Source organism: Penicillium oxalicum, chromosome II (assembly GCF_001723175.1).
Source record: "Penicillium oxalicum strain HP7-1 chromosome II, whole genome shotgun sequence".
Lineage (NCBI taxonomy): Eukaryota > Fungi > Ascomycota > Eurotiomycetes > Eurotiales > Aspergillaceae > Penicillium > Penicillium oxalicum.
In genome coordinates this window covers 2,235,953-2,257,049 of record NC_064651.1, presented here as the reverse complement: position 1 = coordinate 2,257,049, position 21,097 = coordinate 2,235,953, and the positions used below count along the sequence as shown (strand labels likewise).

The window sequence follows — 21,097 nt, the reverse complement described above, 5'->3', positions numbered from 1 at the left end:
AAAGTCTTTACAAAGTACTCATATTTAAGTATCGAGTAAGAGTGTAATAAAAGTACTGTCATATACATTACTGCCCTATACTGTCCATCGAGCTACTCAACAAAAGGCACTATGGCTAGGAAGATCAGTATCGTCTGACTCAATCGCGTGATCGTGCTCATCTCGGTGGATAATATCGGTCTCTTTCAAAGATTCACTTGTTTTTGTGTCGGAAGTGCCGGCCACCGGTCGAAGAGGTCACGGGGTTGTGGCTGTTCAGGTGCCTCTCTCCGATAGGCTCGTCTGCCACTATTTTTAAACCCGCCCGGAACTTGACTCGACCCAATCCACTTCCTCTCAAGGGATTCCCGACTCGCCCGATCCAACCCCCGGCACCTGCAGCCACGTACAGAAAATAGCAACGACCATGATGATGCATGACAGCAGAGATCATTGACTCGGGCGATACGCAAAATGTGGTTGTAACTATCCACTATGCAGAGATTCACAGCACAGGTACCCTGCACGGCCCCAATCCTAACTCCCTCCCCCCCTTCCCAGCAAGATGGGTCTCTGTCGAAGACACTCGTCAAGATGGAATCACGGACCAGATATCACACTCCTACCTTTTGTGTGTGGGGGTGAAATTCAAACAATCGTAATCTCACGCCACCGGCGGTTCTTCTCGGAGCTTCTGCAGGCAGAGAGCGTGATGATTTCAATGCCCTCGAGATCCTCCCGGCGTCAGATCAGTGGTAAGACCGGTACCACGGTTCGATTCTCCACTTCGGTAAGGATTCAGGCCAAATTAATCCCTTGGAAGCACCTTTTGGTCTGAGAGGATCAGCGATCAATGCTGTCCCTCTACTCCCTCCAGGCCACTGCCTCCTGAGCATCGTGTGTTTCGGTAATCTCGGTAAGGGCGGAGGAAAAGTGCAGCTCTGTACGCGAGTGGAGGACTCCATTGGCTGCGAGTCCAATTCGCTCGAAGGAATTGAAGATTATTTAGAACAGTCGTAGGTCTCTCCCGCGACCAGCAAAAAGAGGAAAACGTCCTGGATTCTCAAGCACAATCACTTATGTAACTCGAACGAAAGCATGGCAAGACATGGGTAACCGGAAACCTCTCCTCAAGGGGGGGGGGGGGGGGGGCGCACTATCCACGCGAATCTCCCAACTTCTCGCTCATTCATCTCTCGACGATATGTAAACCAACGCCCTGGGCGACGAGCTACATGTGTTCACTGCACATACAATGCCATCACATTGACACGTTCTCTGTCTCGATATGTATTCTGATAATCTGCGCGCACGGCGGCGCATCCCAGGACTCTAATTTAGCGCCGACCCTACAAGTTCGACCTACATGACCTGTCCGTTGCTCTGATCGTCGCCAACGCATTGGATCGTGGGCCGCTTAAGGTTGCTCCTCATCACCCAAACATTGCACCGTACTACGTCCAAATTGGAAGACGATGGCAGTCGAACAGGAGGAACGAGAATCTATCGAAATTGCCAACGGCAGAAGTCAACAAGCAACAAGCGCTCAAAACACATCGAGCTTGTGGTCAATCAAAATTGAATATTCTATGTAGGGGCACGGTATACATGGCAAATGAACAAAGGGCATCGCCTTCACACCCGCAAATTCCTTCTTTTTTTTTTGGAAATCCTCATGACCTGAGAAGTCGAGTGAATCTGGTCGCATTGAATCTGCAACATGCTGCGCTCATGTGTGTGTAGATCATGGGAAACTTTCCAAGAAAATGTCACTGATCGACAAAGCACGCAGGTAGGGGGAAGGTTACCAAACCGTACTTGACTCTCATAACATCAACGAGGAAGAATCACCCCCTTTCTGTGTATCCGCGCGTCCTGGCAAGATACTAGGCCAAGCGTATCCCTGTGCAGAGTGATCAAAACAGGTTTTTTTGTTTCTTTCTCTCTCTCCCATCCACCGGGTTCTCCGAGGAAGATCAATCTAAGGGTTACCGCCCTCCCCTCTCCACCATCAGGCTCGTTTCTAGAAGGAATGATGTCTGAACAAGAGCGATCCATAGCTTATGGTGGGAAGAATGCGGCACTACCGAACAAAAGGCGGCTCAATCAGCAGCCGGTGGGCCATCGTGAAAAAGGAAACATCCACAACTGCCCGCTGCCGAGGAATGTGGTGCCTTGTTTTTGTTTTTATCTTTTAATCGCCGAGCGTTTGGAAGTAAGGGGGGTCCAACTCAATCCGCAGAGGACGGTCTATAGGACGTGAATGTGAATTTGATATAACCAAATTTGGAATCATCGAGTCGAGCCGGGGGATGGACAGAAAACGAACGAATACGGTAGGACCTGGAGACCGCGTCTTGACTGAGAGCTGGCCAAAGCTCCACTTTTCTCAGGAGAAACGATACGGTCGTGATAGATCAAGGTACAACGCCCATTGGAACATATTCACAAACCATACGCCAGCTTTGATCGACTGGATGGCGCTCATTCCGCCAGAAGCTGAGAATGGGTTGGTCCCGGGGAAGATTCCATTTGGCAATGACTTCCGGGGTGAGGCTTGCGGAAGATCCGACTTCTGGCTGGAGAACTGTGAAATGTCCGATGCGCGCCTCTTCTGGAATCTGGTCAGCGAGGGAGCAACGGATTCGAGAGGCTTCGCCTTGAAGGTTTGAACTCGAATCCCGGCTCTGACTGGAGGAGATGGGGCGCACGCTGATGGGAATCGTTGGGATTGAAGGATCAATTGTTGCTGAATACTGTGTGATTGCGATGCTCTTCACTTCTTCAAAATGCATGATTCTCTCCCCAAATATCACGGCTGATGAGCTGCTGTGGAATCCTTGGACGCGCGGGGAGCGCCGCAATAGCGCGATAGCCTCGCGCCGTATCGAAGGCTCTCGGCATCGCAAACAGGTAAACCAAAGTACAACCCCGGGGTTGATGTCGAAGGTAATAGGTGGTTGAGTGCCATCGCAGCGGAGGGAGGCATCCAAGGCAATGCGGGATTGATCCACGATGGTCTGAAAGTTGGGTAAAAATTGATCGGTGATCACTTCCGATGATGAGGTTGAAATATTCAACATAATGTAAAGCGCTTCGTAGGTTGCTGTGAAGAGAGCAATGGTCCCAGTGTCGTTCACCTGTGAACTCTTCAAGGACAAAAAGGCCGTGTACCAATTGCTCAATTCGAGCGAGAGATTGTTCTGTAGATCAAGAAGCTCCTTGGGGACATATGGACCATCCGCGCTCAACAGATGCTCCTCGCAGGCGTGTTGCAAAAATTGGGTCTCGACGCCCAGACGGGCAATCTCGTTTCGAAGAGATCTCCACGAGATATCGGCGCGCTTTGGTGTCGATGCAGCTTCTCGTAGCAGAGCAAGTTTCGGCTGTGAGAAGCTGAAGCCTATGAGGCCAAGACGTATGAAGATGGGTATAATCGTCTCATCCAACACGGCGGCCTCTGTAGCCGTCGCCCAGCCGGCGGCGATTTGTGCACGCAAAGCAAGAATTAATTGCACGCCCTGGCCATAAAGCTGAATGGCCTCTTCGACTCCCCCTCGGAGGGCTTCAATGCAGAGAAACAACATGCAACTGATAAGCCCAACAAAAGTGTCGACTGCGCCACGGGCGATCTGCTGGCGCACCTGGGAGAGCGCGCGCGAGTACCACTCCAGCGCGTCTCGGTGGTTTTGATTCTTCCTTGCAACCGAGATCGTCTCGGGACTCTCAAAGAGGGCACTGATCGAGATGAGGGCATCCCAAACGGCGGGCTCACTTTGGCATACCCGTGGAACAAGCCGCTGCCAAAAGTCCATGTCTAACTCGCCTCCAACAGCCGATGCGGCGTTTTGGTAGTAGTAGGCAAAGGCGCGCCGTTCTCGCCACATCGCATTCGGCCATAACGATAACGACTTTGGAGGCGTCTGCCGGACCACCGAACCCGCTTTGACGGTTCGATGGGTGACTCCATGATCATAGTCGCATTTGCGGCCTGTGCTGGTGCAACGCACACAGTGAGGCTTTTCCTCCCCGCATTTCACCTTTCGAATTCTGGCAGAAGGTGAGCATCGAGTGGTTTAGCAAAAAAAAAAGTTCGAGGTGACCGACTTGCACGTCCGACATCCTGTTTTAACTCGTAGAAGCCCATATACTGGCTTTCTAGCCAGTGGACGCCCCGGCATCCTGATCCTTTTCGCGGCTCGGCTGTGCGAAATAGGGGGTTCGGAAATTGTCCCTTCAGCTTGACGTGGTTTGGAGAGTGTCCCCGTGCAACTGGGCGGTGTTTGCCCTGATGTGGTCACCACACAAAGATGGCGTGCATGCTTCAGGCTGAAGAAACCAAGATCCAATCAAAACCGATTCCCTGAGAAATGAAACATGTGTCGTTGACGAGCGCTCGAGCTTGGATTCAACCTGAGTTTTGGGGGCCAAAGCCTATTCTTCGGTCTGGGGGCTTCCTCACCAAAAGGAACCCCATCTTGGCTCCATAACGACTAACTATGACTTTATAGAATTCACCGTGACCTATAAGTATCGCCAGACCCACGTTGTCTATGAGCGCGAGTACCCATCCAACGTAAAAGAAGTTACTTCCCAAAAAGAATTCGAGCATACTCTTTCATACTCAGAGGGGCTTGAGAGATGACTGGTCGTGTCGAAGAAATTGAGTTTCTTCAGCAATTAAGTACGCCAATCTTGTGCAACAAACATCCTTCAGCAGCATTTGGTCGAGCCAAAATGGGCACAAATACCCTCATCTGCTGATAGGGTCATTCTGGCCAAAGATGATTTCGTAGGGCATCACCTGTCAGCCGCTCGAACTATGATAATCGCACCAGGCGAGAGACGCAGAGGAACGCCGGACAGTGAACCGATTGAGAGATATGTGCACAATGGAGGAAGAGGCAGTCGCGGTTCAGCTGGGGAGACGAGAGAGGACACTAAAGCCATGTGATATGTCTGGTTGCAGGTGGAAAACCTTGCTCAACCCCAGGACATCCGATGCGCTTTCTTTATGGTGGATAGGCATCTTTATGTTTACATTCGTTTGTTGTTATGTGCCTGCCACCTCAGATCACCATCCAGTCTCTCGGGCTATAGTGACCTGTAAAACTTGATGGTCTAGATGAGTCGTGCCAGTTTCCAGCGACCGAGTGAAGATGGATCGTCCCCTAAACTGTCCATATTCGATCAATACACAGTCGAGCTCCTCACTTCAAGCCCACGGGCAACTCCAGAGGACAAGTTTGGTCTGAACTTCTTTTACTGCTCATACGAACTGGCATACATTTTCAAAGGATATGATGAGGAATGGCAAGAACGCCGATAATCGATTTCGTAGCACAGGTTGAATGAACCGGAATATTAAATATATACATACAAGTGGAGAGGATGAGCTCTCGTTTTCATCCGCCGTAGCGGTGTCATTTCATGTACAGCCCCAACGTAAAAGTAGTTGGGTGCAAAGAGCAATTCAATTGCGAGTTGTTGAATGGTTAAAGGAATCAAATCTTAGGAACGAGTCATTCCGAAAGTGGCGGGAAGCTGCGGATGTAGCTATTCGAAAACAGAATTGATCATGTTAGCATCTTCTGAAAAAAGACCAGGATCCGCGCAGAGGGAGGAAAACGGAACGAGACGTACTGAGCCGGGCACTCGTATCCGGCCGGGTTCTTGGTCAGATAGAGCTGGTGGTACTCTTCGGCGTCCCACCATTGGCCGGCAGGCACCACTTGGGTTGAGACGGGCTTCTTGTACCACTCCTTGCCCACTTTTTCCGTGATCTCTTCCGCAATCTTCTGCTGCTCATCACTATGCGTGAAGATCGCGCTGCGGTACTGGGTACCGACATCGGGGCCTTGACGGTTCATGGTGGATGCGTCATGCATGCGATAGAAGAACTCGAGCAGTTGTCGGTAAGAAACGATAGAAGAATCGTAGGAGATTTGGAGAGCTTCGGCATCTGCGGAACACAGAAAATCTCATCATTAGCCTGGTCGAATTCGTCTCACAAGGACAAGGCTCCGGGCCTCGAGGTCATCACAGGAGACACGTTGACTTACGACCAGTATCTCCACCGCAAACGGCACGGTATGAGGGTGAGGACGTGTTGCCGCCGCAATATCCAACCTTGGCGTCCAACAGACCCTTGCCATTGCCAAAATGCTTTCGGAACAAGTGCTCAACGCCCCAGAAGCAGCCGGCTGCCAAGGTGGCTTTCTCAGTGGTTGCGGACATATTGCGCGCTTGTGTTTCGGGGGTCAGAGAGAGAACGGGCGAAGTGGTCGAGAAAGGACGGTAGAAGCGTGAGAAAAGAGACGAGACAATCGGCGCGGCAAAGGCCATCTGCTTAGAATAATAATTTCTCCAAGGTGGAGACTCTTTTGGTGTAGGGGAAAAGTGGAGAAACGGCGGAAGAAGTGACTGATGCGATAGCGGATCTTGGTGTGCAGTCAAGCAGCGTCGTGCGGGTACTCAGTCTGCGAGAAGATGATCACCAATGATGTGAGATTATAAAATCGCACGTCCGGAGTCCGGACGGAGATGACAGGTTATATATGTCAGAAGAACCAGGGAGCAACCCGGATGGAGGAGGCAACAAATGACTAAACGACTGGAGTGCGCTTCACCTCCCGAAGATAAGCTGACTTCGCCCGATCTGGGACGCTAATCGCAACTAAAAGTGGCGTCATCCGACTTTCTGACAAATCCAAGCTCCCCGCATTCTTCAGACCAAGCCAAGACAAGCGGGCCGAACTGGGAGATCCGACGGGAGAAAAGATCTCCATGAGAGATTGCATGCAGGAGTAAATGAGAGTGGGCGATTCACTGTTATAGGGAGGTGGGTTGAGACAAATTCCATGCCATTTGAATGTACACTGAGACCAGGTGAACCAAGGTGTAATTATGTGAAAAGAAGGAGTGGGAAAGGATGAATGGACACCAATACAATGAACACTCTCGGCTAAGATTTAGCTGCACCATTGCATTCCCTTCAGGTACCCGAAGACATATGCATCAAGAACAATGAAAGTGATAGACCGTAGACTCCAGGAGATTTGTGCACCGACGCGATGAGAGAGAAAGGAAGCAAGAGAAAAATGACAGCAGGTAATACAAATGTGGTATCGTGCGCGCTGATGCCGAGTGCAGAGTCTCGGATGGGACCGACCGCGCGAGGCGCAGAAGGAATGCTCGGGAAGAAGACAGAGGATGAGAAGAACAAGAGGCGATGGATCAAGGTGCGGCGGCTGCACTGAGTCGGAGAGCATCTCGAGTAGATAAGCTGGCACCTCGAGGGCGCACGTCACCTCCCAAGGTGGTCCGGCGCGCAGTGTGCTTCATTACAGGCAAGTTGTGGGGACTGAGAACGCTCGGCTTGCTGTCTCCTTCGCGCTCACTCTTGACCATGCGACGAGCTTGTGAGGCGGTAAACATGGTGTTCATCGTATGCATCGTGCTATGGGCATGCTCGCTAGGAGAACTGCCGTAGGTCGCGGATGTAGGGCTCCGACGACGATGAATACGAAGGGAGTGACTGCCGGAGGTCACACCAGCGTGACTGCTGGAGATGCGGCGCATGGCCGATGTGATTTTCTGCGCCTCATCCTTGTCCGCCTTCCAGCTGTCTTTACTTTCAGACATTGGGCTACTTGAGAAATTGCCGCTGGGAGAACGGACAGCGATGCGAGAAGGCCGTTCGGAGGGCGCCCGGTTCAAGAAACTGCTACCTTCAATGTCACGCAGGGGAGATTTCTCCCGGTCAGAGTTGAGAAGACCGCTGGACGGGGGAGGTCCCGAGGGGGAGCCGCCGCTCTTCTTGGAAAGGAAGCCAGCCTGGAATCGGTTGCCATTTTTGGGAACATGCAAGGTTGGCTCAGACGATCCAGGGACGGGAGCGAGATTGTAGGAAGGGCTGACCATGCGGGGGATGTTACGTGAGATTGTTGGAACTCCCTTGGGAAGAGCTGGCTCAGAAGGGTCCGCTTCAATGTTCGTATCCTGCACCGACACTGCGGCGGGTTTCTGGGGGGTCTTCTGAAATTCAGTCAGGGGACCATTTTCTTCATCGTCTTTCCAGCGCACAGATCGTTTAGAAGGCTTGGCCTGTGTTTTCTTGGGCGTGAAGCTAACACTCTTCCGGCCAGCAGTAACCTTTCGTCGACGCGGGGACCCTTTAGTAGGCGATGGAGGCGCAGCCGGTGCGAGCTGGACAGAAGGAGCGAGAGAAAGGCGCGGAGCTGGCATGCCTACCAGGCTGAAGCGTTTCTTGGTCTTCTGGGGACTCGCTGGCTTGAAAGGACTCTGCAATCCGGTCGTGGACACAGAAGATAAAGTGACATCAGGTTTGACGAGATTGTTAGTCGCATTTGTACAGTCGTCCAACATTTTCATGAGAATATCGCGTCCCTTTTGCATGGCTTCATCCGCGTTCAGCTGCATGATGTCCTCAATGGCGGCGATTAGTTCAAATTGAGCTTGAAGCAATGACTGCACAGCAGCGACTTCACCAGCCTTGTCATGCTCGATCACTGCCGATAACGCCTCCCGCTCGGCATGAGATCGAAGGAGCTCAGCTTCCTTGTCCAGGCTCGCGTAATCGCTAGCATCGCTGATATCAAACTCTCGTAGTTGCTTCGTCGCATGTTCAACAGCAGACGTCATGGCTCGGTCCCAAGTGTTCTTTGACAGCCGCTGATTGTAGTGATGTCGACTGCCCTCGAGCTCAAGCAGGATACCATGTGCGGTTTTTTGCACAGCATACAGATTGGACAGCCCGTCCTGGCCACCACGGGTCTCGCAAACGCTGTCGAATGCAGCAATCCAAGACGATAGAATTCCGATACGGCGACTGATTTGTCTCAGTTTCAGCATATTGTTGGTCTTTTCCTGGCGCTCCGGGAGACTGTGTTCGTAGGCACTGCGAATTCGGGTGACGCCATCACGCACGACAACATCTTTCTTTTCGGTTTGTTTCTTGAACTTGGTAAATGCGATCTTCTCGGACTCCTTCGCCTGTGTCTTGAGCTCATTGATAAGGTTCATTTGCTCATCGATCTTGACTAGGAAATCTTTGACGTGTCGATTGACATTGAAGACGTTGCGAGTGACCTTTGTTTGAATGTTCTTGGCTCGGTTCGCGTAGCGTAGTGTGTTCTGTGTTTCATCGAAATGCTGACTCGAAGGGCTGACGCAGACAATCATCACCGTTTTGCAATTACCTCCAAGCGCAAACTTCAAAAGTCTCGTCAACTTGGAGTTTCGGTAGGGAATATGATTGCGCTTCCGTGGGTCACAGAGGGCGTTAATGCAGCTTCCCAGTGCGAGCAACGACTTGTTGATGTTCGCCCCTTCAAACAAACGCTCGCCACGATTTTTTGTCGCGCTGGCTCGTTCGCTGCCTGCAAGATCAATAATGCTCAGGGTTGCCATTGTATGAGGCTCATTTTGTCCAGCATTTCGATCTTTTTGGGCAATATTGATCTGGAGAACAGCGTGTGATCGCGAAGATGTAGCATTGGCCTCGGTAGGTGACATGGTTCGACACTCGTTTCCGCGTATGATCATCTCCATGACCTGCTCCACATTTTGGGGATGATGGCTAGACAATCCGGCCACCGAAACGGACTGATTCACGTCCTCCCGGAGCATAAGGCCTCCCTTGGGCGTGCCCGGGACAAGCAAGTCCCGAATAGTTTCATTGTAGATTTCGAGATACGAAAGCGAGATCTCCGTCGATTTGTCGCCGGATCTTTCATCGATCCTCTCGAAAAGCTCCTGCATCGTCAAAAAGATGATACCCGGTTGTTGGGCCGTTCCCGTGATCGTATGTGTCTTTCCACACCCAGTCGCACCGTAAGCAAACACGGTTGCATTGTAACCATCGAGAACACTATCGAGGAGGCGGCGCGTGGTAGCCTCGTAGACTTCTCCCTGGGAAGCGTTCTGGTCGAAAATCCGATCGAATGCAAATGTCTGATCCTTGACACGCTTGCCGTTGGGAACCACACTCCTAGAGAACTTTTGTACGGGGTTGTCTTCGGGGGGATCGAAAACCCTACAGGCAGTCAGCTTTGCAGGTCAAAGACGTTGACCTTCTTTCTGGTATGCACCGACTTACAAGCATCGATCGTCAATGACCTTGACGACGGACCGAAGCCCTTTCTGATTCAACTTGGGCGTTGGCACGCCCGCTAACGAACCATCGCCCAGGAATAGCGGAGTGTCATCGGTACGAGATAACTGGGCCGCCTCGCGAATAGTGAAAGGCCTCACGCGTACCGCCACTGTGATTGAAGAGGCGCCATCGGAGGAGGCCATGTTGGGATTGAGGGGGCGTGTCTTCACGCCCGCCAAGTCGTAAATTGGGCGGAGGCGATGTCGAGACAGTACGTGACACCAGATAAGACTGGCCGTTCCAGTTCGTTGAGTGTCGAATACGCAAAAGGCGTTGAAATTGACGATGACGGATGAAGAATGTGTGGAGCTCGAGGTTTATGGGGTACGGGTTGCAGTATTCTCCGAGAGACTCCTGGATGCGTTTTCATTTGTTGATGGGAACAACGTGTTGCCCACTGCAGGTTGCCCCGGGCAACCATCATTCAAGTGGCGATTAGCCTGCATATGCCGTGGCCGTTGTTAAGCCACACCGCCACTAGTCGAGACGGTGATCATCACACAGTTTGAAACTTTCAGCAGCGGTCAATGTCAAGTGAGGATCTAAATGCCACATGCATCCAATCGAACCATACGCACCGTGTCTCATGTGTCAAACGCCAAATCGATCCATTTCTGAAGACCCTCAACGACTTAGTACTAGTCTTAATCAAATCGTGGTTTAAGCTTAGCCCAAAGCTGGAAAAAGTGCATTGACTCTCATGTAACTTGAAATTTGGCAAGAGACGAGCATGAAGGTTGCGGAATCGATAATTGAACAACTACACCGTTTCCGTTATGTAGAGACATTAAAGTAAGAATCATTTGCCATCCGCGTTTCATTCATCGTATTCTGTGATTCTAATTGTCATAAAGCGTATATAGTGTTCTTGCCTTTGCCATGAGTTTGCTGATCTGAATTGGTGGAATTGGGGACGCGAGACTAGGCGTGTCCCACGCGAAATGAAACGCTTGCGCAGATACGCAAGTCCTTGCTCGTAGCCGCTCAGAGCCACGAGGAGTCAACAGCAACGCCAGAGACCGGAAAGCCATCCAGGTCTCCCTGATGAAGAAGACCTCATTCCTCCTCCTCGTCATCGAAGCTTGGAATCACGACATCCCATCCAGGATCCTGTGAATCTGTATCGGCCCCTCCTGCCTCCGATGCATCGCTGGGATCGCGGAAACGAAATGCAACAAGATGGCCATTGTCAAGCCCGGCGAGAAGAAGCGTGTCTTGCGATGCCTTCTTTCCACCAGCAGCTTTTGTTGCATTACCACTCCGCGGAGAAAGTGGTGTCCAGCCTTTTTCTACGTCACTCCGGTCCACCAGCACTCCGAGTTCAACATGTGTGGGATCTGAAGGCACCGTATCTGCGTTTATTTCCGTGACATTGCGCGACTTCAGAGCTGCCAGGAGCTCGTCTTTCGCGGCTGTGATTGACGTCTGTGGCGGTAGAGAGAGAAGAACGGTGGTCTTGTGCTTCTTAAAAAGGAGAGTGATAGAGCGCGGGTCTGGGGTCGCCGATTTGGGCGGCTATTTCAACCATTAGAGCAAATTTTAAAGACAGAGAATGAGGATTGCAATGTCACAAATACCATTTTAAAATTTTACTGGAATCAGTCACAGCTGTCGCTCATTCGGATGGGAGCCGACTGGGGGGAAGAGTAAGAGAGTCAAAGGAAGGCGGAAGTCGGAGGTAGTAGAGTGGGGCCCGGCGAGACTCCAGATCTCTGGTCGCCGACTGGGTTCATTGCTCGTTCAATCCTATCGACTAGCTTGCCGTTTTGTGGTCTTTGAGGAAATCATTCCTCTCAACGCACAATTTCACCATGGACTCGCAACGGCCGCAATCTCAATCTCCTCAAAATCCCTCAATTCTTCTCAAACTGGTGTACTGGCATAGGCTCTTCGAGTCTGACACTCCACCGCGACTGGGCATCGATGTCGAGCGACGCATTCCCTACGCTTTCTTGTCCGCGTTCTCGACCGGGATGGCCCTTGGCTACTTCCATGGCAGTAAAAAGGCCGGCCTGGTCTTTCGCGCTGAGAATGCCCATCGGTTCCCCACGACCTCCGCTGGGTGGTTTCAGTACCACAAGACGAAGAATTATATCTCGGTCGTTGGTGGTGCGAAGGATGGCTTGAAGATGGGAATGAAGCTGGGCGCAGGGGCACTGGCCTTCTGCCTATTTGAGGAGACGGTGGATTATGCTCGTCATGATGAACGAGATTTTTTGTCGACTGTGACGGCCGGGCTGTCTTGCTCTGGGATTTACAGTCTCCTAGGTAAGTAGTGCCCCGAAAGGCTCGGAAGCCTTGATCTAGACCGACAAGCTGACCGATCCCCGATCCTTCAAGCGCGACATGACGTTTATACCGCAGCACGTACAGCAAAACTGGGTCTCAAAATGAGCCTGGCATATGGACTTTTACAAGATGCCTTGGAGACAGCCAAGGGGAATCGTCCGTCCTACGTTGACTTTATTTTGGGGAATCGTCGATCCCGGGACGACACTCGGGGTTCTGTGTGATCCCATAATCAGTGGAGCTGCAGATGTCAACTCCAGCCTACTGAAGTTTAGCGGCGCTACACGCCGTCGTCTTCACGAAGGCCCTACCGACCTAAAAATGTGTTCTTTTTTTGGCCGTATCGAGGCTGCAGGAAATGGCAAAAGGTGGCGCAGGGTTGATCCTATCGGCATAAATCTGGAGTTAAAAGGGATTCTTCACATGTCGGCACCGACTTGTCTCTGGAATCTCCAGGCTCAGAGTCGCCGGGTGATGACACGCACCCGGCCAAGTCCAACCTGAGATTGCTATCCTGCTCCTGTCGCTGCCGCTGCCGCCACCAGATAATACCTGGCTCTTCAGACCCGTCAGGAAGCACAAATTTCCATTCGGAAATCCCCACGGCCTCGCCAGGGCTTCCGGCTTTGCTTGTGGTCTTACTGAGGCATCCTATTAGATCCCTCCTTTCGCGCGCATGTCTTGTTGTCTTTCTTTGATACCCCACAGTCCTCCAGTCTAGTGCTTCGGTGTGTAGTTTCCTTGTCTTTCTCAAATGGGGATTTGAACGATACAGCGTCTGGCTTACACTAAAATACCGTAAACCCCCGGAACACCTGCTTTGCACGTGATGACCGACAGTCGATCGGTTGGCCATAGGTACGCCAAGCAAAGATATTTCAACATAAGAACGATCTCTCGGTCATTGGGGCATGAGTACCGATTCTCTCATGAGGGCGTTAATCTTACCCAGCCCAGTAGTTTCCCCAACGGCTATGTGAATTGGAAGACAACATGACTTTCCACAAAAGGTCGAATGCAATGCCGTCCCACCCGAGCAGCGCTTTCGGCCAAGAGCCCGCATTGGGAGCTGAGATGCGTGACTACCCGGGTCAAAAGCCGCTAGGCTATCAAGCAGTACCCGCGTGCCATAGCTGGCTCAATGAATCGACTCATTTGATGTTGCATGTTCTTTTCGCTGATTTGTCACCGACTAAGTGACTAATTGCAGAATGTGTCTTCCCTGTTCCACGTACAGAGATGCTTAGGTCGATAGCTCGATCGGCCCTTTTTTCGGCGACTCTCACGTAACAAGCAAAGCGTGCGACAATCCGATCAGCAATTGACCGCCTTGCACATGACCCCACTAGTAGCGGCGGAACAAAGGGCTAGCTGATCCTCCGCCAGAAAGTAGATGAGCAATCTTCAGCACATTACTGCTCGGTAATTGAAGCTTTCATGCGGACTGGCCAAAAAGTGGAGCTGCGCCTGAGGAAGCTTTGGCCGGCTTCGCTCCCATAAAGTTTCCGCAAAAGCGCCAGAAGATCGGTGGAGCTCGACCGCATTTGACGTCGCTGAGCCGATTCCTTCCACCCCACCTTCTCTCACCAGACGGGAATCTATCTCCCCTAGAGCTTTGACACCTTCTACATCTGTGGACCCGGTCATTTTTCATCCCCTCAACATAGCATCTTGCAGATGTTGCTCTGCTAGGATCACGTAAATACCCCCATTGGGTGTTGGGGAATGCCGACTGAAAGCTCGACATCGGTGCTCTTTTCGTCGACGTCATCGCGTCTTTGATGATCCTCAGCGTTTGATGCTGGATCCCTCCTCCATAAAAACCTCCAGCTTGATCAAGGCCTCTCCTCCTCTGTATCATGCGCCGCCATGGAAGGGCCAGCGGGGGCCCGACCAAGGCCGTCTCGCCTTTGTCCGATACCGTGTCGCTCATCCATTCGTTTGACTCTGTGCTCAACCCCAACCGACCCGCCCGGCCCTCTCCTCTAGCTTCTTCTCACATCAAAGCTCTCCCGCTTGAGCTGGTTGATCGTTTACGATCTTTTCCGCTATTTCAAGCGACACCCGAGTCATTTTTGATTGAGGTGGGCCAGCATTTGCGGCCACAGCTTCATGCGCCGAACGACTATATCCTGACCGAAGGGGACGATGCACGGGCAATATATTGGTTGGTGCGGGGTGCGGTCTCGGTGACCTCTCGCGATGGTGAAAGCATCTATGCGGAGCTCAAACCGGGTGCTTTCTTCGGAGAAATTGGCGTCTTGATGGATCGACCGCGTACCGCGACCATCATTGCTCGAACCAGGTGTATGCTGGTCGTTCTGACCAAGGAAGACTTCCGGAATATTTTGCCACGATTCCCCGATGTGGAGCAAGCAATCAGAGAAGAGGCGCAAGAGCGCTTAACGATCCTGGAGAAGAAGAAGCAGGAGACCTCGGCGCCGACATTGGATAGACCAAGTCCCAGCCCCGTGCGAAGAGGCTCGAAACGACTAAGAGAGAGCAACTCCAAAGATCTAGCCGCGGCTGAAGAAGACATCAATATCAATGCCATTCATAAGAAACGAAAATCGCCGAGTCCCGGGCGCTGGGATCCCTCCAGTGCGCTTGCGAATGGCCTGGTCAACGTTCGTCTCTTGCTGAAAGAGCTTCCACTCTTCAAAGAGTTACCGGCCGATATTCTCCACTTCTTGGGGTTGAACGCTCAGCCAAGCTCGTATCCCCCATTCACCGACATCATCAAGCAGAATTCTCAGGGCCGAGAGCTGTTTTTCATCGTGCGCGGCGAAGTTGAAGTGGTCACAGAACGTCGCGGGCAGAGTCAAGCCCATCACCGTCAGTCCATGGCTAACGATCATCCTGAGGTTGAGATCAAAGCCCGGCTGAGGCAAGGCCAGTATTTTGGAGAAGTAGTCAGTTTGTCGCTTGCACCCCGAAGAACAGCCACAGTCCGATCTGTTTCCTCGGTTGAGTGTTTGATGCTTAGCGGCGATGTGCTCGCCAAGTTCTGGGAGATGTGCCCCCGAGATGTGCGTGACCAAGTTGAGCGCACGGCTCAAGAAAGACTCAACGCTGCTGCGGACGGCGATGTGATCATGACGGATGCATCTGAGGAGCAACCTCCGATGGGAAATCTTCACGTCAATGACAGAGTCAGAATCACGGCAGCCCGGCGGCGATCAATGCCCTTGTTGACCTTGACAGAGACAGAGCTCGACGGTCCCCACCAATCGGCATCAGGCGAGGATCAAGATCAGGCGGTTCTGAGGCCCTCGGACCCAGATCCCTACCTGAGCCTCGGATTGGACAAGGTCCGTCTTCGAAGCCGTCGTGGCTCACTAGCACCGCTAAATCCAGAGGAGATCACGGGCGAGGAGTCGCCTGTACATTCAGGTATATCACAGTCTGTCGGCTCCTCATCAGATCTTGCTCTCCCCGATGCTCACAGTCTATCGAAACCTTATCAAAGAACCCGCCAACTGGGAGATGCTTCCCACGGTATTTTCCCGGACAATATTCTGCTCAGAATATTCCAATTCTTGGAATTACATGAGCTCATTCGACTTCGTGGAGTGTCCTCTCATTGGTCTGAAATTTTGAACACTTCAGACAAAATTGTGCGGGATTTGGATTTGAGCATATACAACCGCCGTATCACGGATGACATTCTTGTCAAGATCATTTGCCCATTTGTTGGAAATCGACCTCGCACCGTCAACATCAACAACTGCTTTCACATCACCGACGAAGGTTTCAACGCATTGGTGAAGACCTGTGCGGCTACTTCAGCTGTATGGCGGATGAAAAGTGTATGGGATGTGACCGCGTCTGCGATACTTGAGATGTCCAGCAAGGCTGTTGATCTCGAAGAAGTGGAGTTCAGCAATTGCCGAAAAGTTGGAGACACCCTCATGGCGCGGATCATCGGGTGGGTGGTGCCTAACCAAAAGTCCAACGAAAGCAAAACATCATCCATCAAGCCAACTTTCCAAACCGCAGAGGCTACAGTCTATGGCTGCCCGAAGCTGAAAAAGCTCACCCTTTCATACTGCAAGCATGTCACAGACAGGTCTATGCACCACATCGCATCTCATGCCGCTAAACGTATTGAAGAAATGGACCTGACCCGATGCACTACCATCACGGACCAGGGGTTCCAATACTGGGGCAATGCACGTTTCACTAAGCTACGGAGACTCTGTCTGGCAGATTGCACATATCTGACAGACAACGCGATTGTACACCTTACAAATGCTGCCAAGCAGCTACAAGAACTCGACTTGGTAAGTTTTCCCTGCTCTCTTGACGCCCAAGAATTTGGCTCATTAAAATGTATGATACAGTCATTCTGTTGCGCGCTTTCCGACACAGCAACCGAGGTCCTTGCGCTTCAGTGCTCCCAACTTCAGTATCTGAACATGTCATTCTGCGGCTCAGCTATCTCCGATCCGTCCCTGCGGAGCATCGGGCTTCATCTGCTTTCACTGAAACACCTATCAGTACGGGGATGCGTCCGTGTTACCGGAGTCGGCGTTGAAGCTGTCGCGGAAGGCTGTCATCAATTACAAACCTTTGATGTGAGCCAGTGCAAGAATCTGACGCCGTGGTTCGAGGATGACGGTCCAATGCGATATCAGCCACGCATTGAATTTGAGTTTGTTGCTTCCAACGGGAAGAATTTCAGATGATCAAAGTTCTTGCGAGCGCTGACATTTATGGCACCGATCTGATGCGCCCTGCTGGCCTGGAAATTGTAGCCGAGAATTTCTCTGGCAAGCTGTCCGAGTGCTGTTCTCTCTGCCGGCTAAAGCTGGCTCTTCTCGGCGGATTCTAAACCGTGAAGATAATACCAACACATCGCGGTCTGTAAACATATGTCAATTATATCACACCTCGATCTCGTGACTCAGTTGTTGCAGCCACTGTGAGGGGGTTTTTTTCGTCGGTGTTCATGTTAATCTGTTCTTTCGGAGTTGAGGAATTTCTGGCAATGTACTGTCGCTTTCTGCTTTGTACCCCGCGCGCGTATTGAACTTTCTGAATATTCACTTTGGGATTCTGGGATGGCAGATATCTGGGTAGGCGGAGCATGGTAGGAGTTGAGAGAATGACAGCATCTTTTCGTGCGTCGAGTAATATTGCAATCTGAATTTAAACCGAGAATCTCTGCATGAAGCAATGATCCAAATGATTGGTTCCGTTCCTTCCTCAATCAACGACAAAATGCGCTACTCTTGCTTTTCCTTGGCCCAACTTTCATTAGTTGCTTTCGCTTTGGGGTGAGCTAGGTAGGGGCCCCTGGGAATTCGATTTGCTTTAACATCATCTCACAGGTATCTCTATATTTTCCCTCCCACCAGGTCCTTTTGCCGGAATGGATGTTATTGTTCAAGGCTCATCACCCCATAGAGCTCATCGGGCTATACAATACACAGATCACTCGCGGACTCGTTGTCTGAGCCAAAAACCTAGTCTGCAAATTTGTTGTCGATCAAGCTCAGCTCGATGCCCGTAAACTATCTAAGCTTACAACTCCAAGACCTTTTGTCCTGAATGGTCAAGATGACTTCATAGAATGAGACTGGGGGATCGACACTCCCCCGGCGCCCACCATGACCTGCGGCTCTCCGCGTTGCTGGGCAAGATTGTTGTCAATGGCTCAGAACGGCAATCCCGCAACCCTGCCAAGACCCCCATCTCTATCTTTTCTCGACTGCCCCTTGCTTCAGCCCTGACGACCACTACACACGTGCAGGTCCTCCTCATTTCCAATTGCTGAGAGCATGGATCTCTTCACCTACGGGTGACTTTGGGGAGTGGTGCACTTTAAGAACAGTCACAACCGTGACGGACTTGCAGCAAGACTGCCGCAATCGCCACCATGACGTCCTCGGCGGAAATCATTGTTCTGTCCTCGTCGCCCAATATACCGCCGCAAATACCTAGTCCCATTGCCTGCGAGAGCGAAAGAACCTTTTCGCTGCAGCCAGAAGTTACAACAACTCCTAGTGCGCCGTCTCCCTCTGCGCTTTTTGTCCCGCCCTCGCGATCACGGTTTTTCGACGTGCCCACCAGAAAACGAGACGCATTGAACAAGAAACGCCCTGCGAAACAGAGAATTGCTTCGAAGGGTTCGGAAGAAGGACCTGCCACATCAGAGACACAGACAACCCCGAGCCAAGTCCAGAGATCTACAAAACATGCTGCAGATGAGCCACGGGGCCAAGACCGCGATGCTAGCAAGAAGAGCACGAACAAGCCCCGCGTAGCTCGCAAGCCTCGTGCGAAATCAAAAGCTGGAGCTGAGTCTGGAAATTTGAAATTAGGCGGTAGAGTGACCAAAGCCAGCAAGATGGAGGAAACTCAGTCGAAAACGACGAAGAAAAAGGTCACGCGCAAAACTTCCGCTGTTCAACCTGTTTTGAAAGATTGCCCGGAAGGCACGAGTACTCCGGCCCCCTCGAATGCGCTTGGTGCAGATGAGGCTTTGAATCTGGATGAGGCTCTGAGGAGAAGAAGGGACTGGACACCGCCGACAGAGACAGCTTTGCATCCAGTGAGCAGCGTGAATGACGAACAGAACACTGCTCAAGTTCCGAATACGAGCATCAAATCCGATTTTGGTAGTATCCTGACAGACTACAATTATTGCGAATCTGTCTCAGACTCTAGAGAGCTCAGTGCTTCGAGTGAGGGAGGGCCAACAAAGCGAAGGAAGATCGAACTTGTTGATCCTCAAGTATCGGGCCGGACACTCCCCAAGAGGACCCCAGGGGACGAGACATTGGATAAAAGCGACACGTCCTCGAATATTTCTTCCCGACGTCAACCAGCGCGCAAGCCAAAGCCTCCGAAACGTTTTACAACTTTGACAGCAAGAATGACGGCCCAGTACAGGACCGAAGACGTGGATGACGAGCCGAGGGGGGATGATATCACGCAATTTGTCATTCAGACCGATCCCCATCATGACCAGAATAAGAAGGCCAGTGGGGCTACACCGGGCATTGTGCTCCCCCCAGAGGCCGCTTTCGAGACGCTAGATCAACAGGATGTCATTTTTGGTACATGCAGCCAACTTGAAAGAGACGATTCACCAGAGACACTGCGAGAAATGCAGGAGGCTTTTCGCATATCGGAGGATTTGGCGTTTCAAGGGCGATCTGAAGCCACTTGTTTGTCCATCACAGGACAGGCTTTACCCAGTGAGAATCCATCTGGCTCAGTGTCACGGTCCAACAGTACAAGAAAATTATGGAGTGTTGCTGGTCGAGATACAGAAGGCTCGTTGGTCCAAGGGGGGGCTGTGGAGAGTGTCGATCTCACGGGTACATCTGCTGGGAGCAACCATGCAGACGGACCGAATGCCGTCTTGGCCGCAACGAACCTCAATGGAGGGGCTTCTGACGATGGTTGGTTGGATCTTGACTATGGAAAAAGTGGGTTCTCTTTGACCACGAAAGTGACTGAAAAGCATGCCTCAAAGAAAGCCATTGGAGCAGATGCGGTCATTACGGATACGTGTCTGCCGCCTCTGCGCAAAACACCGACCGTCTTGCAAGAGATCGATCAGCCGAGTTCGGTTTCACAGCATGCGCCAATGCCGCAGTATAATGGCTTCACTGAAACAGAACTTTCAAAGCAGGTTGCTGCATATGGTTTCAAGTCTGTGAAGGGGCGCAAGAAGATGATTGAGCTGTTAGAAAAATGCTGGGTGTCCAAACATGGCAAGGCGGATGTATCCTCTTCTCTTGCTAGTGAAGTCAACTCCGCAGGCAATAGTGAGACTGTCTCTGCTCAGAAGACTGCAGCATCCTTCGAAAAAACTTCGAAATCAAAGGCAAAGAAAAACGCCACTCAGAAACCGCCCGTTTCTGCGAAGTCCACTCGGATTGCCAAAGCCGCCACGCCGAAAAAGCACAAGCAAGCACCTGCAACCGCAAATGCAGCCCAGCGACCGCCACCCTCTTCATACATTGATATTGAGGAGATTCAAGACTCGGAGGACGAACCATCTTTGTCGCCAATCCGGATAGAAAAACAGCAGTCCATCATTTCACCAACTACAATTGTCTCGATCGAGAATCCATCATTAGAACCACAGGTGTTGGGGCATGATCAGGTCCGAAATGCCTCCATGAAAGCGAAGTCCAAGTCTTCGCACATCCCAAAAATGACAGAGTCTATCACTGCGCGAAAGACGAATCAGCGGTTTGCTGAGAATGACTTGAAGGACTTGTCGATCCAAATCACGGCGGCGGTTCGTGCTCAGTCCCGACTTCACAATGCCAACAGCCGGGCGCGGCCAACCTGGCATGAGAAGATTCTCATGTACGATCCTATCATACTGGAAGACTTTACCGCTTGGCTGAATGTCGAAGGGTTAAGTCTTGTTGATGAAGATCGGGAAGTGAGTACAGCTCTCGTAAGGGAATGGTGTGAAAGGAAGGGCATCTGTTGCGGTTGGAAGAAGAACGCAAGTGGGTAGTATCCCGGTCCAGACACCTTCAGTTTCTCTCTAGCTGCTTTCAAATTGGGTGGCGTCTTGTGAGATTTAAAAATACCCTGGATTTTTTTTGGCGTTCATCACAAAGAGAAGCATGGCGTTTCTTTTGCTACTGTGCCTTCTTTGACACGTACTCTCATAGAGAT

The 21,097-nt window shown here is 51.5% G+C and overlaps 7 protein-coding genes across 7 annotated transcripts; 3 read left to right on the top strand and 4 right to left on the bottom strand.

Annotated features, from left to right (window-relative positions):
- Window positions 1-2,396: 2,396 nt before the first annotated feature.
- POX_b02675 (uncharacterized protein) lies at window positions 2,397-6,324 on the bottom strand (the record flags this gene model as incomplete). Its single annotated transcript, XM_050111586.1, has 3 exons — window positions 2,397-4,029; window positions 5,623-5,941; window positions 6,042-6,324. The coding sequence occupies 3 exons, from the start codon at window positions 6,322-6,324 to the stop codon at window positions 2,397-2,399; spliced, it is 2,235 nt and encodes a 744-aa protein (XP_049971932.1).
- Window positions 6,325-7,215: 891 nt separating this feature from the next.
- On the bottom strand, window positions 7,216-10,299 carry POX_b02674 (Kinesin-like protein 6; the record flags this gene model as incomplete). The annotated part of the gene is made up of 2 exons (XM_050111585.1): window positions 7,216-10,036; window positions 10,100-10,299. The coding sequence occupies 2 exons, from the start codon at window positions 10,297-10,299 to the stop codon at window positions 7,216-7,218; spliced, it is 3,021 nt and encodes a 1,006-aa protein (XP_049971931.1).
- Window positions 10,300-11,212: 913 nt separating this feature from the next.
- Window positions 11,213-11,736, bottom strand: POX_b02673 (uncharacterized protein; the record flags this gene model as incomplete). The annotated part of the gene is made up of 2 exons (XM_050111584.1): window positions 11,213-11,671; window positions 11,734-11,736. The coding sequence occupies 2 exons, from the start codon at window positions 11,734-11,736 to the stop codon at window positions 11,213-11,215; spliced, it is 462 nt and encodes a 153-aa protein (XP_049971930.1).
- Window positions 11,737-11,967: 231 nt separating this feature from the next.
- On the top strand, window positions 11,968-12,669 carry POX_b02672 (uncharacterized protein; the record flags this gene model as incomplete). The annotated part of the gene is made up of 2 exons (XM_050111583.1): window positions 11,968-12,424; window positions 12,521-12,669. The coding sequence occupies 2 exons, from the start codon at window positions 11,968-11,970 to the stop codon at window positions 12,667-12,669; spliced, it is 606 nt and encodes a 201-aa protein (XP_049971929.1).
- A 1,635-nt stretch (window positions 12,670-14,304) lies between these two features.
- POX_b02671 (uncharacterized protein) lies at window positions 14,305-17,133 on the top strand (the record flags this gene model as incomplete). The annotated part of the gene is made up of 2 exons (XM_050111582.1): window positions 14,305-16,728; window positions 16,789-17,133. The coding sequence occupies 2 exons, from the start codon at window positions 14,305-14,307 to the stop codon at window positions 17,131-17,133; spliced, it is 2,769 nt and encodes a 922-aa protein (XP_049971928.1).
- Window positions 17,134-17,326: 193 nt separating this feature from the next.
- On the bottom strand, window positions 17,327-17,536 carry POX_b02670 (uncharacterized protein; the record flags this gene model as incomplete). Its single annotated transcript, XM_050111581.1, has 1 exon — window positions 17,327-17,536. The coding sequence occupies one exon, from the start codon at window positions 17,534-17,536 to the stop codon at window positions 17,327-17,329; it is 210 nt and encodes a 69-aa protein (XP_049971927.1).
- Window positions 17,537-18,326: 790 nt separating this feature from the next.
- POX_b02669 (uncharacterized protein) lies at window positions 18,327-20,933 on the top strand (the record flags this gene model as incomplete). The annotated part of the gene is made up of 1 exon (XM_050111580.1): window positions 18,327-20,933. One exon carries the CDS (start codon window positions 18,327-18,329, stop codon window positions 20,931-20,933), a length of 2,607 nt encoding a protein of 868 aa, XP_049971926.1.
- Between the last annotated feature and the right edge of the window lie 164 nt (window positions 20,934-21,097).